The sequence below is a fragment of the Thermobia domestica genome, chromosome 1 (genome assembly GCF_964235325.1).
Source record: "Thermobia domestica chromosome 1, izTheDome1.hap1.1, whole genome shotgun sequence".
NCBI classification, from domain to species: domain Eukaryota; kingdom Metazoa; phylum Arthropoda; class Insecta; order Zygentoma; family Lepismatidae; genus Thermobia; species Thermobia domestica.
In genome coordinates this window covers 138,876,782-138,895,400 of record NC_137454.1, presented here as the reverse complement: position 1 = coordinate 138,895,400, position 18,619 = coordinate 138,876,782, and the positions used below count along the sequence as shown (strand labels likewise).

The 18,619-nt window shown below is 36.9% G+C and overlaps 1 protein-coding gene across 1 annotated transcript in view; it reads right to left on the bottom strand.

Moving 5' to 3' along the window:
- Positions 1–321: 321 nt before the first annotated feature.
- LOC145689560 (uncharacterized) overlaps positions 322–18,619 on the bottom strand; it is a 37,352-nt gene continuing 19,054 nt past the window's right edge. Inside the window, exons 4-6 of the mRNA XM_081763742.1 lie at positions 15,319–15,479; positions 10,193–10,364; positions 322–876 (exon numbers count right to left, since the gene is read on the bottom strand). Coding sequence (XP_081619868.1) covers positions 737–876; positions 10,193–10,364; positions 15,319–15,479 — 473 coding nt within the window. The 3' untranslated portion in view covers positions 322–736. The remainder of the gene's footprint in view (positions 877–10,192; positions 10,365–15,318; positions 15,480–18,619) is intronic.

Here is an 18,619-nt window from a genome sequence, read left to right as displayed (position 1 = left end):
CAACGAATACAGTTACTTCTTACAGAATTCATTGTTCAAAATCACAATTTACAGACTATCTTAAAACAAAAGTAGCTTACTGCAACAAATGTGCTAAATGCATCACTTTTAGAAAGAAATAAACATTTTACGAAAAAAAAAACTTTTTTATTTACAAAGAAAGAATATTAATTACAAGACTTCTCTTCCATCCTTACTCACCTAGCAAACGGTTATTGCCATTACATTGTGACTTTGAATTATGAGTACAAATTTTTAAACTATATATATAGTACATATGGACATGTGTATTTTCTAGAAAGTTCGAGTTTTGACAACCACCTATCTCAGGTCACTTCTGCCTGACAGCAGTTAGTTTCCTTCTTCTGAACACGTACGAAAAAATTATTTAGTTTTAATTACTGCCATACAAATATTTTTATCCTCCTGACCACAAATACACAAAATCTTGATGCAAGTGGCACTACTCTATTAAAGTTGTACTTTAACATACATTGCAAAGAGAAATTTGTAACAGATGAGTTAAACAACTGCATAAGGTTTTCAATTGGTAATGTATCTTTACGGACAAAATTACTGTCCATTCCAAGAACGGTTTAACAATTCCACACAAAGTAGTTTTAAACGGCACTAGGCAAATACACCTGTATCTGACGTACGGAACTACTGACAATTTCACACAGAAAACTCGAACAGAAGGGTTAATCAACCACATCTATTAAACAGTCGCATACGCTTACGTTTCCATCATTTCTTTGTCTTCATCACCACTTACTTCCAATTCGGACGCAAACATCTCAGCGGCTTTGTGAAGAGGATATTCTCGAAACATCGAACATTGCTCTAAAAATGCTTTCTTTCCTTCCTGGTCTAAATCTGAAAGTGAAAAATATCACCTTATGATTTAACAGAAAGTTACGTTACTTATTTTTCTAATACGGAAAGTGTATCTCGTTCCATAAGCGCTAATTAAACCAGGTCATTGTAATAAGCACATACTTAATTTGTAACTCAATATTGAACTTGTGGTGGTAATACTCTAGTCACATGGTCATGTGCAACCGACATAAATCAATATCGTATTGCCTATGATTAATTTTATATATAAAAGAACCAAGAAAGTCCTGTCGTTTTTCCCCTACCACCTTCGAACATAAGTGATAATCGGATGGTGCAAAATCCGGGGAGTATGACGGATGCAATAGTGTTACCCACCCAATGCGTAGAATGGTGTCCCGGGTCATCCTAGCCACGTAGGCCTTAGCGTTGTCCTGTTACAGGAGGATTCCTTTGCGATTCAAAAGTGCTGGCTTCATAGTTTTGAGTTTTTCTTGAACACGGCTCAACTGCCGACAGTGTATTGATGCTCTGACCAGCCAGTAGAAGTTCCCGATGTACGATGCCTCGAACAATCCACCAAACACACAGGAGGACCTCCTTCTGGTGCAGTGCTGATTTCGGCTGTTTTGGAACCAGTTCATGGGATGCTAACCAATAAGGACAGCGTCGTAAAGTTTCGTACAGAACCCACTTCTCATCACATGTCAACAGCCTGTCCAGAAATGGCTCGTTCCTCAGACGAGACAGTAAAGAAACACAGGTGTCTGCTCGCGTTGCCTTCTGGCCTGGAGTCAAATCATGTGGGACCCATCGATCCAACTTGTAGTTCCCAAGTTGATGGAGGTGCTGCCATTGATTTCTTCACTTACAATGAATTGTAGTCCCAGTTCCTTTCATGTCTGGCCACTGTTCGCCTCAATTGCTGCCAGAAGATTTCATTTTATACATACGAGGGCCACTGCAAAAGTCATGGAAACTATTATTTTTTCTCGAAAATGGTAATGAATTTAAAAATTCTAAAAAGAACCACGGAAGGTTAGTTCATATGTAAACATTACATGTATGGAGATAGATAAACACACATACAATAATAAATATATAGCATGAGAAAAAAGACAAAAAAAAAAAAAAATGTCGTTTCAAACGTGTTTTACAGTCAATTGCAACAGTACATAATAGTACAGAATAGGAACACGTGTCATGGTGACTTGCCATCTTGTGGACTCTTGGGGAGACTCCTGATGCCATGGAATGCACGTAGTTTCTAATGTTCTATTGTGTACTGTTGCAATTGACAGTAAACACGTTTGAAACGACAAAATTTTTTTTCGTCTTTTTTCTCATGCTATATCTTTATTACGGTGTGTGTGTTCATCCATCTCCCTACATGTAATATTTACACATGAAGTAGCCTTCCATTTGCATATTTCATAATTTTTTTATTCGTTCCCATTTTCGAGAAAAAATAGTTGACATGACTTCTGCAATGGCCCTCGTATGTTGGTCTTCCGGCACGTGGTGCATCTTCGAGTGTTTCGTCACCGTCCTTAAACTTATTAAACCAACGCTGCACTGTCCGTGTAGTCACGACACCCTCACCAAAGGCCTGGCATATCTTCCGCTATGCTGCAGCGGCGTTTGGTCCCAGTTTGAACTCGTACAGCATACACGCCCTTATGATGCTCTGTGGAGGTCTCATGTTCATTATGTCCTTACGCAAGTTCACGGTGTGACTGAACTGCCACAACCAGGTATTATGTTGGATATACCCACACCAACAACTGACCTCCGCCTTATCTCTACTCGCATTCAACTCACGGTGTGTGGCCAATTGAACACAGACCTCCACAAAAAGCGATGGAATTTTCTTGGTTACCTTTATATAATGATATTCGTGTACATTTTACTGTTACACATACCGAACAAAAATTAGCCATTCCTCTCTAGAACATCATTTCATTCTATCGTTTCATTGGTAGTACGGCACTAAATGACATCACAGCTAAAACATTATCATTGTACTGTAGTTAACTGGAGTGAGTATGTCATTCAGCTGTATGGAGATGGTTATCAAGATCGGTCGACGCAAAGATGTGATAGAATGAGGGAAAACAAAGTTCGGGCGTGCCCACGAGTACACAAAAAAATATACTGACGGATTTATTAATGTATCAAAGAGGACTATCCAATGTGTCTATAAGGTATGGATGCAAAATTGCTTCACATAGATCTTAACCCAGAGAGACCGCAGACGAGTTTCAAGTATCGTCAAGAAAAGTAGTTTTCAAATCCGACAGGAATTGCAGCAGTCCATGAATGCAAGTCCATCCAAACGAATTTTCGAAAGAACATTAGGAAGGGACCTTCATGCGATGGGCATTTGAAGCTGAGTACGAGGAAAGCCACTTCCCACTGCGGAAAATAGGGCTGCAGTTCTTCAATAAGCTCAAGACCACAGACAGCAGACTATAGCGAACTGAAAATGTATAGTGTGGTCAGACGAATTGAGTGTTTGTTTGTATTCTCAATCAATGATACGAGGCCTATGATATTAAAAAAAAAAAAATAAATAAACTATATTAAAGGAGAAAAAAAAAACAACAGAAAATGATAGGTGGCACACGCTTTTGTACACTTTCTGTGTCTGCCGCCTGAGAGTGGCAGTCTTGAGCACTTCATTGTCGTTGAAACATTTCGACGTAAGCCACTTTTTGAGATGAAGAAAAAGAAAGAAATCGCCCTGGGAAAGGTCGGGGCTGTAAGGGAGATGACTGAATAATTTTCATCGAAATCTTCGAATTGTCTCAACAGTATGTTCAGCTGCGTATTGGAGAACGTTGTCATGGTTCAGACGAATAACCTCTCCACCGATTTTGGATGGCACGTCGCAGATTATTCAATGTTTGGCAATATACATCTGCTGTAATTGTTCGTCATGATCCCAAGAATCACACCCTTTTGGTTCCTAAACATGGTTGCCACGAGTATATCAACTGATAGTGTTTGTTTGAATTTCTTCACTTCAGGAGAACCATAGTGCTGCCATTACATTAACTTCTGCTTCGATTTCACAGTATCGTACGATATCCAAGTATCATCCTCCATCACTCCATGTGAGGAAAGAGGTCTCCATCCTCCACAAGCGGGCCAAAAAAATCAGGTGCAACGGTCATTCTTTGCTCTTTGTGTGCGTCTGTCAGCATTTTTGGCACCCACTTTGCTCACAGTTTGTGATAATCTAGCTCGTCAGTCACAATTCGACGTACTGTTTTCAAAGACACTTCTGGAAACTCTTTGGCGAGTTCAGTTATTGTGAACCGGCGATTTGATCGCACTTTTTCGTTAACGTGTTCCACCAGATGTCCGTTTAAACACTAGGCTTTCCGCTACGCTCATCGTCATAACATTTGAAAGCTCTTTCCGAAACTTTCTGCCCCATTGTCTAACTTTCACTCATTACTGTCGGACCGTAAATGAACACAACTCTCGATGGATGTCAGCTGAATTCTACCCTTTGACGTTCAGAAATCGCAAGATAGATCTTACTTCATTTGGCGGGATTTTGTATTACAGCAGTCATTTCACCTTACTGTTACTAGCACGTACGCAACTCCACTTGGACGATTCTATATATGCTGCAAGCACAGAATACTAAGGCATGTTTCTGCGCATGCTGAACTTCATTAGTATTGCAAATCCTGTGTAAAAAAAAAAAAGCCCGATGAAGCGTTTCACCCACAGTAAGCTACAAAAGGTTCTGTGATTATGTGGGGTGTTACTAGTACTTCGGTACACTTATGCAGGAAATGTAAACATGAACCAGTACGTTTATTTGAACATTTTCAATGACAAATATTACCATTTTCAATGACAAGTATTACCACACTCGCATCTTCCGAAAAGACAACAACTGTCATGTTCACAGGGCTCAAAGTGTTTGTACGTGGTTTAAAGACCATTTACTAGCATGTCGCACCTGCTCTGACCTACAAAGTAGTCAAATTTTTATCACCTTCGAAATCTATAAGACTATCTAAACGCAAAAATGAGCACCCTCGTATTTTGCCTGGCCATCAGAAAGTACATTCAGATTGATATGGCATATCGCAACACCTCGTGGAGTCACTTACAACGGAGTCCAAGCCGTTATCCCGGCCAGATGTAGTGTTACTTGACTATTTTTGGGCCCTATGTGCTTATCTTTTCGTACTATTTTAATGTTCAAAATAGTAGTTACATATGACCACTTCATAGATACATGTATGTGTACATTAACTATGTTGCTATTTGCGAAGATCAAATCCCTACGTTACTTTCGTTCTTGTATTTTAATATTCAAATTTATCATGATGAGTGGCGTACAAGAAAATCATGACTGTTCTGCGTTGACCAACATACAATTTTTATGTAAGGATATTAAAACCCCAAATTACGGTTACTTTTACTCATCTACTGTAATACAGTAGAACGTCGATAATCCGAACGTCAAAAATTCGAACGCGGTCCCTAGAAGCTTTTTACATTTTGTCTTAGCGCAAGCGATAAACAAACAATAGGGTTGTTCTTCAGAGTTGTGTGAAGTCAGTGTTTTTACAAAAGCTCATTCATATGTAATTGTTTGTCATACATATTTTTATTTTTCCTTAGGCATATACAAGTTAAGTTTTAAGTGTGAGTTACAGAACAGTGTAATTTAGTGTATGAGCAGGTTCTTCAGAAACATTAAATGTAAGTAGCCTTACATACGGTATTGTATTACTGTATGTACTGTATAATCACTGTATCGATAAAAGAGCATACCGTACAGTATATTTAAGCCTAAATGACATTTTCTTGGTCATTTTAACTATATATATTAACGAGGAATTATTGCAAAAATACGCGAAAGGAATATACCTAGAACTTTATTCACACAACCGTATTTACAAGGTAACCAAAAAAAGCTCCGGCCGTTCTATACTAGTGATAAAGAGCAATACAGTGGACGTTACGTATCGTTAGGTTTCGAAGTAATCTCCATCAGTATCCAACATCTTTTGCCAACGTTCCTGTCATAAAACTGGGTGTCATGGATGCAAGGAAGTCCGTGAGTGCATTTCGTAGGTCTCCCTCGTTTGCGAAGATCTCCCACAGAGGTGGTTGTCGAGGAAATGAAACAGGAGGTAATCTGTTAGCGCAAGGTCCGGTAAATATGGTGCATAGCACATTATCTCCCAGCCAAGTTGCTGAAGGGTCTCTTTGCCACATGTGGATCTACATTATCGTGCAAGGACAGCACATCCTTGAGATTCATCAATGCCGGCTCCATCTACCCTTTGCAACTGCTGACAGTAATACAGGTAACTGTAACTGCTGACAGGTGATTTGAAAATAGCATTATAAAACCACATACACACAATTTTGCTCGACAATTTTCCGCCATTTTTTCCTGCATCATCATCATCCCGTAGCAACAGAACTTCTGCAGAAAGATATCTTGGTTCATATTTTCTAAAATTACGGGGAGGAGAGTAATCCATACCACATTCCACTTCTCTTTTAGCTGCTTTGTTTGCTTTCCGGTATAGTTTTCGATCCTCGTCAGTTCCTGATTTGTCCATTTACTTTTGCGCTCATTTTATATGATGGCTTTCTGTACGTCTTCATTCCACTACTAAGTGTCTATATCTGGTAGGGCACTTTCCATGGAGTGTTACATAATACTCCCTCCCTTATCTGTTTAATAAACTCACTAAATTCATCACTTTATTCTTCACCAACTTCTACTGGCTCCCCGCAGTGTGTATGTTGGAAAGCTCAAAGAAAATGTACAACATACTATACAAAAATCGAACAGAACAACGAAAACACCATATTTCATAAAAATCCAGTATATATTTACGAAAGTTTATTATTATTAATCGGAGAACAGGGAGTAATCCGTATCACATTACAGGGCTAAATTCACCGCTCATTCTTGACTGATTTCAGTCCTAAGAGGATTACGGAAAATAGTCGAAGAAAATATGTATAATATTATCAAAACGGAATGAGTTCTATAACTTATAGAGAACTCAAAAAAACCCGGGGAGGTGGGGAGTAGTACCAACACTTTATTCTTTACTAATTTCAGCTCCATGCAGAGTGAATGATTGTGAACTATTAAAAACGTGTATGACGTATTACACCAAAATCAAACATTTGTAACGCAAATTATTGTCTAACAGTTGTTTTCTTTCTTTTTTAAATGAGGGGAAAGGAAGTAATACATTCTACATGAGGGAACTGAATTCACCGCTTATTCTTGGCTGATTTTCATTCCAAGCACTGGGATTGCGTAAAAGAGTTCAAGAAAACCTACATCATATCGTATCTAACCAATTAATTTTTAGAAAATTTACCGTAGAAAAAAAAAATGGGGGAGGGAGGGGTCAAACGCGAAAGGGTAAATTCACATCTTAATTTGGAAGTGATCTCACAACAAAATAGGCAATTTACAAAAGGAAGAAAAATTTACGATAAATCAATTGACAGTTTCAATATTTCGAATATTTGAAGCCTTTTAATCATCACACGTCAGTCAAGAACGAAACGGTGAATTTACCTACAAACTAAAAAATCAAAATAAATTTAATAAAAATTATCTGATTTCATGAAAAGTAGCGTGTGCTTTGAGACTTGAGACTTAGCTGTACTATTTGTGTTTGAAATGAGTGGCCTGAATTCATCCCATCTTGAAAAAAACATTGCAAGGAGTCACTCATCTTTAAAATATTAAATATATCTTTCCCAGAAATTATCATATTTACAAAACAATAGTAAAAATTTTTATTTTACTGCAATATAGCGTAAATCGTCTCTACTACATGAAGCTGAAATCAATCATGAATGATTTTATTTTTTATTTATTTATTTTATACATCTTTATATATATATATAATGGAATTCTGCGATTTCCATGGAATACTGCGTGTGTTTTGTTTGACATTTGCTCTTATAGTTTAGGTTTGAACTTGGTGAGAGGCAATGGAGTGAATTCATCCACATTCAAAAAATAAATGTTTAATTACATTTTCCGACGAAATTATTAGGTTTTCATAATATATGCCATATGCTTTCTTCGATGGTTCTCAATGGAGCCAAGAGGAGAGGAATTCATGCTCCATTATAAAATAAATAATACCTTCCACAATAAATTTCGTTAAATTTCTCACATTTTTATACCACAGTGTGTTTTGTTTAATATTCATTCATTCATTCATTCATTGTTTATTCATCCATGTTGTACATTATTGGTCAGAGACCAGTACATAGGACTTGTCAAATAATAATAAGACATTTCAATATAATTGATTTACATTATTTTACAAACTATCACCCAAATATTCATTAATATGATAATACATTTTGTTACACAAAAAATTAAATAGTTCATTTTTGAAATTTCGTATGTTTTTGATATTCTTCAAATAACTTGGGAGCTTATTAAACAACTTAGCGGACATAGGAAGAACACTTCTTTTGGTGCACGCATAGTTTTGGTATGCTGTGAATATGTTATTCTTTTGTCGTGTGTTGTATGAATGTACATCGTCAACATGAAGAAAATTACTTTCATTTCTCTTTACATATATGATACTTTTGTATATGTACAGACAAGGCACAGTTAAAATTTTATTTGACTGAAAGACCCTTTTGCATGAGGACCTTGGTGATAGATTAAAAATGGATCTTATTGCCTTTTTCTGTAGACGAAAAGTAGTAATACTGGAATAGGAGGCTCCCCAGAAAATTATTCCGTAATTTAACAATGATTGAAACTTACCATAGTACAATAACAGCAAAGTTTCTTTTGACACTGAACCACGTAGTCTATAAATGACAAAACAGATACGGCTTAATTTGCTGTTTAGCTCAGTAATATGTGCATCCCATGTAAGCCTATTGCTTATTGTTACACCTAAAAATTTAGTGGATTTTGAATAGTCTACATCAGTTGAATTTATCACAATGGGTGGTACTTTTCGAGGTGTACATGAGTAATGAAAATTTAGTGCTTTTGTTTTCTTTGCATTTATCAGCAGTTGATTCTGAGATGTCCATTTTATCAAACGCTCCACAGTTTGTTTTAATTTACTTTCTAGTTCAACTGTATTGCCGCTGTTACTATGACATTTACATCGTCAGCATATAGTACAATATGTTGGGGATACATATATTGAACAAGAAAATTTATGTAAAATAGTTAGTTAGGCACAAGGAACGAAACAACCTCATCGTTATATATATATATATATATTACGAACGTTTCGGCAAAAATTATATTGCCTTCTTCAGTATATATATCTATCTTTTCACGAAACTAACGCTGCGTGTGGAATTGCATCCCTTAATCGAAAGAAAGTAACCAAAGGGATTTAGTTCCATAGATAACGTTAGTTTTCTGTAGTGATGTGCGCTGAAGGCAGTAACTCTTTGCCGAGTCATTTGCAATGAGATAATTTTGGGTGCTTTTGAGGTAAGCACTTTTTAATGAATATTTCCTAAAGTTATCTTATTTTCATGTTTTCTTTGAGGCTTTCCAGTGGATGTATTGCTCTAGGCCGAAATAATTCAGGCATAACGAGGTCTATGAACCTCCAACTTTAAGGACAGATTTTAAAATATCCGTTAAAATAAATTCAATTTTCATGAAAGTAGGCGTGAGTTTCCTTGAAAGCTTGGTATTTACACTTATTGGTTGACGATGAAAATATTTTAAAGAAAAAGTGCTGAAAATACCCAACTTAAAAACAAAGAAATAAATAAATACTTTTAAAAAAGGACTTTTTTTTTGGTTTAGTTTGTTGATACACTCGATTAATGAACGCTGACGTTCCTCTTACGGTAATTTTCTACGAATTATGTAGGGAAGCAGATGCATGTTCCGTAAGTAGCTATGGTGTAAGGTAAATAAAGTTTATATGGTAATGGTGGGAGTTTCTTGAAGTAAATATATGCACGCTGTCGGTAGATATCTTCCACGGATAAATGAATTTGCACAACTTGTTTCTTTACTACTGAACACCGAAAGTTCAGGGACATAATTAATAGTCTATCAGGTATATATTTTTGATGTCAGTTTAAAACATTCTAAATTAAAGAAACAGGGATTACTTCTGAAAGACTGAGATACCGCAAGAAACGAATAACTTTCAAACAGAAAGAAAAAAAAAATCCCAGTGTGTTTTCGCAGATCCTTGGTGTAGAAGATGAGAATTTACTTGAAAAGATTTTAGACCAGAATATTAACAAAAGGGAATTTAAACTATAGAACGAATAGTGTTTCGCAAGACCTTATTACGTAACTATCACAAGGTTCTGTTATACTCACCTTCGCACTCTACTTCCATTTCAAGGGGAAGCACAGATTCCAAATTATAAAAAAGATTTAATTCCACTTCACATTTTCTCTTCATTAATTTATCATTGAGTAAAAAAGATAGAGCCACATGATTGTAAGAATCCGCGCTGAAGAAATTTGCTTCAAAAGGTAGCTGTTTGTTCTGAAACACAATGAAAAATTAATACAATCAACATGGAAGATATTAACACAAATAGATTAAAAGTTACACCTTATTCTTTCGTCCTAACATCCGAATTCACTCCCCCTCCCCTTCCAAAGCAAGGGGTCATTTCTCTTTAAACATCTGGTCACAATTATAAACAAGACTGATTGTTACATATATTCTAACATTCTTTACTTTTTCTTTCAGATTGCGAGGAGAAAATAGCAATCCCGAAGCTCAGTATCTATCTAGTTCCTTCAGTATAATTCTAGTCATGACTATGCTATATATATAGTTATCAATATAATGGAAACACTTTAAGAAAATATAAATTTTCTGCTGAATACGCTGTGGGGCTATATCATGAATGGTTTTCAGAGGAATAATATAGTACAACACTCAATTAGTCCCTAAATGTGGAGGAAGATACCTGCTACAGATTCGGGGCTCCAGAACTGACCATAAGTATTCAATAATGTTCAGGTATTGGGATTAGGCAGGAAAAAAAAGGTATTCTAGTTCATTCCGATATTCATGAAACCACGCCTCAAGAGTTACAATAGTGCGAATTGGCGTATTGCCAACTTACAAAATTGTGTCATTGGCCGGAAGCATCAACTGCAGCATAAGGCGCACGTCGCCACCTAAAATATACATATAACCACTGGCAGTTGCGTGCCTTTGAGGGTAATCACGAGACCCAACGAATATCAGGAAATTGTAGTCCATAGCGTCACAGAGTAATAGTCATGTTTCATGATAGGGAGGAGACAGTTCACAGCATAAGGTTCTTTGGGCGTATGTCATATACAAACACGGACTATTGTTGAAAAGGATTCAATGGATCATCTTACTCATTTCCAGAATTCAGCGATCCCAGTTCGCGCTGACGAGTTGTGTGGTGATCAATGACTTAGAAATTTCAGCTCGACCGCGCATGTTTAGATTATGCAACTCGCATCGGACTATGATGATCACAATAGGCTGTTCTAGATTGTGATTCAGTTCCGGAGTTACTTTTACCGTATTCGTCGTACGGACTTTGCTGACAATCCTTTTGCAATGCTCGGCGATCCTTGTCAGTAAGATTTCACTTCCATCCACTATTACTCTTCAACGATGATGTTTTGCAACGAGTTTGTGTGTCATTATCATGAATTTATGAAGTCCTGTCCTCTGTCACCCCTTATAACTGCAACACCTGTGATCTTGTTTTGAAAATATAAGGTTCCTGTAAAAATTGAAATCTGGTCATCACTCTAATCCGGTTCTCAGCAAAATAACAGTTAAGCACTATAATTGTTCAGCCTCTACCCATTCCTTCACTTCTGCAATGTATTGTTGATGAAATTTCTCTAAATATTGTGTTACTCCTTTCATTATCCGTTTCCCAAGTTCGTGAATAAAGGTATCAGCAACAGTTTTCTTAATAAGTTTATTTTCTTCCATGTTGCATGTGTAACTTCAGAAGAATCATCTCGTATTGGTATGTTTTCCAGACCAAGTATCTATAAGGCGAGTTCTCCATTTCCAGAGCAATTATTATATTCCTGACACAAATAGAATTTTCGTTGTACATCACAGACTACTAACTACTTCACACGTACAACCAAGGGGTTATATGTTACGCCTTCAAGTAAGTTGCTCAAAGTTTCGCGCAAAGTTCAAAATTCGCACAATACACACACAAACAGATATCTCTAGGGAGTATGGAACCACTCACTTAGGTCGTAGTGTATCAAATTTTGATCATCTAATGTTGAATTCTTAATGTTCCTTCTGAAGATGAAATTTCTACATTGAAGGGTTTGGCAGTCTTAATTTGGTGTACTTACGCACAGCTGCTAAATTCACCTTACTTTCTTGATGTAAACAGCTTACGACTTGTCTTCACTGACTACAATTTCTTAGGAGGACTAAAACCAATTTCTAAAGCTGACAGATTCAGGGAATTTAATTCTTCTTCTGCAGATGCAAAATCTTCCGCCATTCACACCATGGAAGACTTCTAATTCAGCTTGTATCCTTATTGATATTCTGTCAAAGCATTTAGAACACAAAAAGTCATAACTGCAAACATCTTGACTTTGAAGCAAAGTCTTGAAATGAGTACTCTTATTCCCAACCAACGTATGTAAACATCTGTCGAAATATTATATACAGGGTGTTAATGGTTAACGCTCTCGCCTTCGGCGCGAGCGGTCCCGGGTTCGATTCCCGGTGGGGGCACTTGGTCGAAAAAGTGTAACACGCTTTTTCAGGCCAGCCATCCTGAATGAAGTTGTCCTGGGTTTTCCTCATTCACACCAGGCAAATGCCGGGGTGGCAACAAACTTATAGGTCCCAGGCCGCTTCCTTCCTTCCCCAATCCTTTCTTCCTTCCCTTTCCCCGGATTGTGTGCTCGCCGAGGGACGTCATCCCTCAAAACGTGAAGGGCTAAATGGCCTTAGATGCCGAAAGCCAAGAAATCTAAATCCTAATCCTAATACAGGGTGTTAATGAACTATACCGACAAACTTTAAGAGGCGATTCCTCACATCAAATGAAGAGAAAAAGTTCATATTGACCTATGGCGAAAAGTCCATTGTTTCAGAGCTAGGGCTGTTCAAAATTGCAAAAAAAGCCAAATTTCAAAAGGCCTTATTCCGAATTCGAGAGACTGTGGATGGTGTTCCTTATCAGCGTAAAAGAAGTCAGGCATACGCAATCCAAAAATGCATATTTCATTAATGTTCAATGGGTGTACAGCTTATTCCCTACAGGGTGAAATTCCCAGACATGCCATCAACCGATTTTTGAGATATGCTCTGACTTTATGATTGGTCCAAACTAGGCAAACGATAAGCCTTGATAGCAGTGAACACGGAATCCTTTGGCACGATGTCGGAAGTGTTAAGGATCGTCAGCAGCATGGTCTCTCGTACTCGAGAAAACGCATAGTGCGAGGTTTTCTTTCAGGCTTTTAAGTGAAGAAAACGTGAAATATACCGTGACGAAATACATATCCTCACACGTTATTCCGAACACAAAGAAACATGGAGCTGCCGGTTTCTAACACTTCTGCCTTCCCTCCGAAGCATTGGATGTCCATTGTTCTCAAGGTTTACTTCCTGCCGACTTTGGACACTTCTTGATATCAGGATATATCTGAAAATTCTATTGAAAACGTATCTGAGAATTACACCCTGTAGGGAATACCCTTCACACGTATTGACAATTGATGAAATATGCACTTTTGGATTTTGTATGCGTGGCTTCCTTTACGCTGATAAGAACCACCATCCACAGTTTCTGAAATTCGAAATAGGGCTTATTGAAATTTAGCTTTTTCGCGATTTTGGACAGCCCTAGCTCTGAAGCTATGCACTTTTCGCCATAAGTCCATATGAACTTTTTTATCTTATTTTGATGTGAGGAATCGCGTCTTACAGTTTGTCGGTATAGTTCATTAACACCCTGTAATATATATATATATATATAATTACACACTGAGGGGTGGAAGTATTATCAATAATAATTACGAATCTGTGGTACATCCGGAAGAAGTTTTCCTGGAAATATTCATATTTTGCTGCATCCCATTATCCGTGATAATCAACTGTTTTTGTATGCGGAAAACGAGATCAGCTCCAGGAATCTATCTACTTTCAGTCATGGCATGAATCACTATTATTCTGTCTCCCTTTCCAGAGGCCTAACGACAAACTCTCTTTCCAAGCTTGGTCAGTTGTTTTGATCTTAGTATCTTGTCATGCCTTTGACTTTGTGTAACAAGCATTAATCCAGGTTCCACCGATATAAACAATACACTTATCTGATTCTGTGAGTTCCTTAATATTCTTTAAATACTTACGCCTCCATGCTATGATGCCCTCCCTTTCAATCAATAGGGGTCGACGCTCACGAAACATAAATCTGAATCCCATGTCAAGTAGCAGGCGATGCAACGCCGACAATGATAGAATAGTCGTATTTTTCTTCCACAGTCTATACAGTCTTCTTACTATTGCATGGAGTCTTTTCTTGCGTGGAGTAGAAACCATTCCTTAAGTACGATGGAATTCTTGTTGCACTTTTTCCCACTAATGTATTGTTGTAGTTCCCACTAATGTTGCTTCAGAAATCTTCTAAATTGCTTCTAAACAGTCAATATCCCCATTCACTCCCTGGCTTCGGAAATATGAATAAACGTTTGATTAACATTAGAGGGTTTTTTATGGTGGAAAGGAATTTCCCTTCCTTCCTTTGCTCCTTATAACACAATGGCGAACTCGTAGCCATTACCTCTAAAAATAACACAACAGCAACTGGAATATTCTCAACATTCGTACAAAAAAACACTACCAATAAGACCAATAATAACAAGAAAATTAGGAATACAAACACAACAAAATCGCAGCACAAAACTCACTTAACAGGGTGCCCACACAATTTGAACAAAAAAATTCCCTGACTTTTCCATGACTATAGTTCCACATTTCCCTGATCATTGAATAATTTAAAAATAAGAAAAAAGAAAGAAACCCCAGTCTCCACCTTCCCCATAGTTGGCCTTGTGCTCTCTCCACTTGTACCCATGATCCGAAAATAGCGATTATATTCTTAATGTCAAATTTCTAGTGGTCAGAAAAAAAGGCTAAATTAGATTAGGAATTATATGCTGGCGGATATTGAGGTTCAAGGTGCACGTTTAGGAATTTTTCACGAGTATAAAACCCTGAGTATATGGAAAACTGGATGATATTAAGAGATAAGAGGTTCGGCGTTGAAGCTAACAATGGACAGGGAATGATTTGTGTTTTAAATATGATAGACTAAAAGTATATATAAAATGACTGCCAGAATCTAAATGTTAACATTGGAACTACCCTACATACATGTCCTGAAACTTGTTGATCAATGGAGCGATAAATGGATTAATGATTTATAATAACAAAATAATATACTTACTGCCCTCAAATTTTCTACTTGATAACGTCTACTCGCAAAAGTAGATACTTGCAAAAATATCTCCCTGAGAAAATCATTAACACCTTTCCTATTCAAAAGTTCTTCCAAATTTGATCTTGCCAATGCACATGGAACAAAGTATTTACTTACAGTCCAAGATCCTGAAAGGTAAATGAGATCAGTCAACTAATAAAGATCGATGGTTAGTGATCTTCTGTTCTCTAAACTTAGTATGTATTTTTTTTTAAAAATTAAGTATACGAAAAAATATCAAATATTATTTTAGATTAATTGGATAGTCAATATACAATATGAAGGGTAAGGGGAAAAAAAGAAGGAATGTCACAAAACTGCATTTTCAAGAAAACGGCCTTTTAATATTGAAAACCGCGTAAAAAGAATAGGATTTTTAAATCTTTTGCCTCTTTTTACATGGATATTTCTACATCTACGCATGCATGGCATATACAGTCAAATATTACCAAGAGTCACCAACAGATAGTACAAAGCACACGATAAAGCACATATATGGACATTCCTTGCTTTTTCCCCTTATCCTTCATATGCAATTATGCATTTTTAAATTTAATGAAAAATATTTTCTACCCGTTAAACACACATTGTTTATCGTTTATGGTATCTGGTTAAAGAAAAGGCTTTAAATTAATAATTAGCGTATTGGTATTTTGAAATGAAATCTTTAAGTTTTACGTCCCACGGTTATGCCGGCTAGGCTAAGGGGGACGGTGATGATGGGAAATGAATGAAATGGTGGAATGAAGAAAGCGGGAAGAAACGGGAGAACCCGAGAAAACCCACGCACACGGTGTTTGTCCACCACAAAGTTCACTTGACGCGAGATGGGATTGAACCAAGGACTCCATGCACTAGAGGCGAACACTCTACCACTGAGCCACCACGGCCTCGTATAGTATTTTGTATTATAATATCGACGTTACAACTGATAGCCTGCTAGTTCTATCTGCATTAATTAATTCTGGGAAATTGTAATGTAGATGTAATTACCAGCTAACAGCAATGCGGGCTAGGGAAGTGACAAATGTAACGTATGTGTATTGTAATGGAGAAAAGTTGTTCATAGACTTGTGAATAAAATTACTTTAACGTTAACGGCTGTAGGTCATTGCCATTGTGGGTGGAGAGGAAGTTGAAGCCTTTGTAGTTGGAAACGAGTTACAGAAGACTATAAATAGCGTTTTCTCAACATGTGGCGCAGCTGTCCAATTGAGCTGTGCAGCAAATAGAAGAGAAATGTTTCATGAGTAACTGATACCAAGTTCACTGATCTTAAATGACAGTTACGTGAAGAAACCGTGCGGCAAATAATAACCCACAATCTCAACAAGACGAAGGTCTGTGTCCGTTTCGTGCCTTATTCTTTAAAAAATGACAAATAAAGGGACAGGCTTGTTGACATGGGTTTTTCAATACGACACAACGACAGAAAGTAAGAGTGCAGAGTGGAAGTCACTGAAAAAAAAAAAAATCCCTACCCCCCCCTCAAAAAAAAAGAAAACTGCACCAGTCAAAATCCCAAATCTTTTTTTTTTTTTTTTTTTTTTTTTTTAAGGATAGTAATAACATTGTGCTCACGAAATTTTTGCCTACAGTACAGACACTTAAAGGTTTATTTTACCTTGAGGTATTGAAGCAGTTACTGCAATGTATCATACGTGTGATGCCCGAGTATCAACGGCGTGTGCTCCATGACAATGCCCCGAATCACAAGGCAGTGACTGTGTAAGACTTTTTGTCTTAAAAGGAGAGTGTGTGTTACCCCACTCTCCCTATTCACCAGATCTGACCCCGTGCAATTATTTTCTCTTTTCCAAACTCAAGTTTGCACTCAAAGATTTTCACTTTTATAACGGAGTGCTCATAAAGGGGGACGACAAGGGCTCCACCCAAACCGTTTAAGCTAGAAACTTGAAATTTGGGCAAGGCATGGAATTTGTAATGTAAGGAAGAATTTTTGGAAATTAATCAAGGAAGTGTGAGGAGGGGATAGAAAGGCAATTAATTACGTTAAGATATCCACATCTCCAAATCTCTGAAGATTAGAGACATGAAATGTAGTATTTGGACTTAATTTAACATAATTACATACATGTTTCAGAGGTTTTTTTTTTTTTTTTTTTATCTTAAGAAAAGAGTACGATCTTGGAAATTCGAAGTACAAGGGTTGAAAGGAGGGTTGTAATTATTACAAAGTGTTGACACCTTCTACGGGGACTTCAATTATTACATGATGTTGATCTCAGAATTCCTTAGGATTACAGATATGGAATTTAGACGTTTTATACAGAACAATTAAACACGTATATCAGTTTATTTTTTAAAAAAGAAAATATTTGACCTAAAAGAGAATAACAAGGGTGGGGGGTGGTTCACTAAAATGTCCATATGAGATGTTCGAATTTCGTTTAAGACTTCGAATTCTGCGGGATTTAATATGAAAAATACAGACGGAGGGATGCAAAAATGACCTGCAGTAACACCAGAGGCCATTTGTTAGTGTATATATCAGGTGGATCATTTATCTTGATACGCCTCTGTAACGTTTACAGTAATGGACAAAAGATGCTGAAATTTTGAACCATGTAAATATCGGCAGGGGGTCACTGTCTGACATACTCTGTGATACAACAAGGTAACAGTGTTGACAACCTAACAGGAAAGAAAAAAAAAAAAAACGAAAAATGGAAATGTTAAGGCAAGTGGTCTTTGTTCTGCAGGGTGTTCAATTAACGGAAAATTATTACTTAAGCTAACCGAACTAAGGTCCTCTATTTGGTTTACTTATCTGAACATCCGAATCAAACGATTATCCATATTACATTTATAGCATACCACAATTATAACACATTTATAACAGACACCCCAATATATATATATATATATATATATATATATATATATATATATATATATATATGTACATAATCATGCGATTATGTTATTAGCGACATGTATTTTGTATTGTTATACCATGATGTACATTCCTACGACACCAGTATCTTACCAACATGCAACACTAGCCCGCTGAAAACTGACTTTCTCATCAGAGGTATGGCACTAGCATGCTGCGCACTCACTGGTTCACGGCAAACTTAAAATCGGCTGCCGCGTAGTATTGTCGCTCAATCTACTTTTCGAGAAATTGGTCTGCAAATGACTATAGTGTTTCAACTGAAATATCGCCAAAAATAAATTACATTTACACACTCACTCATAAAGTACTCACTTATCTCTATTCCTTAGTGCAGAATAAATTTACCTG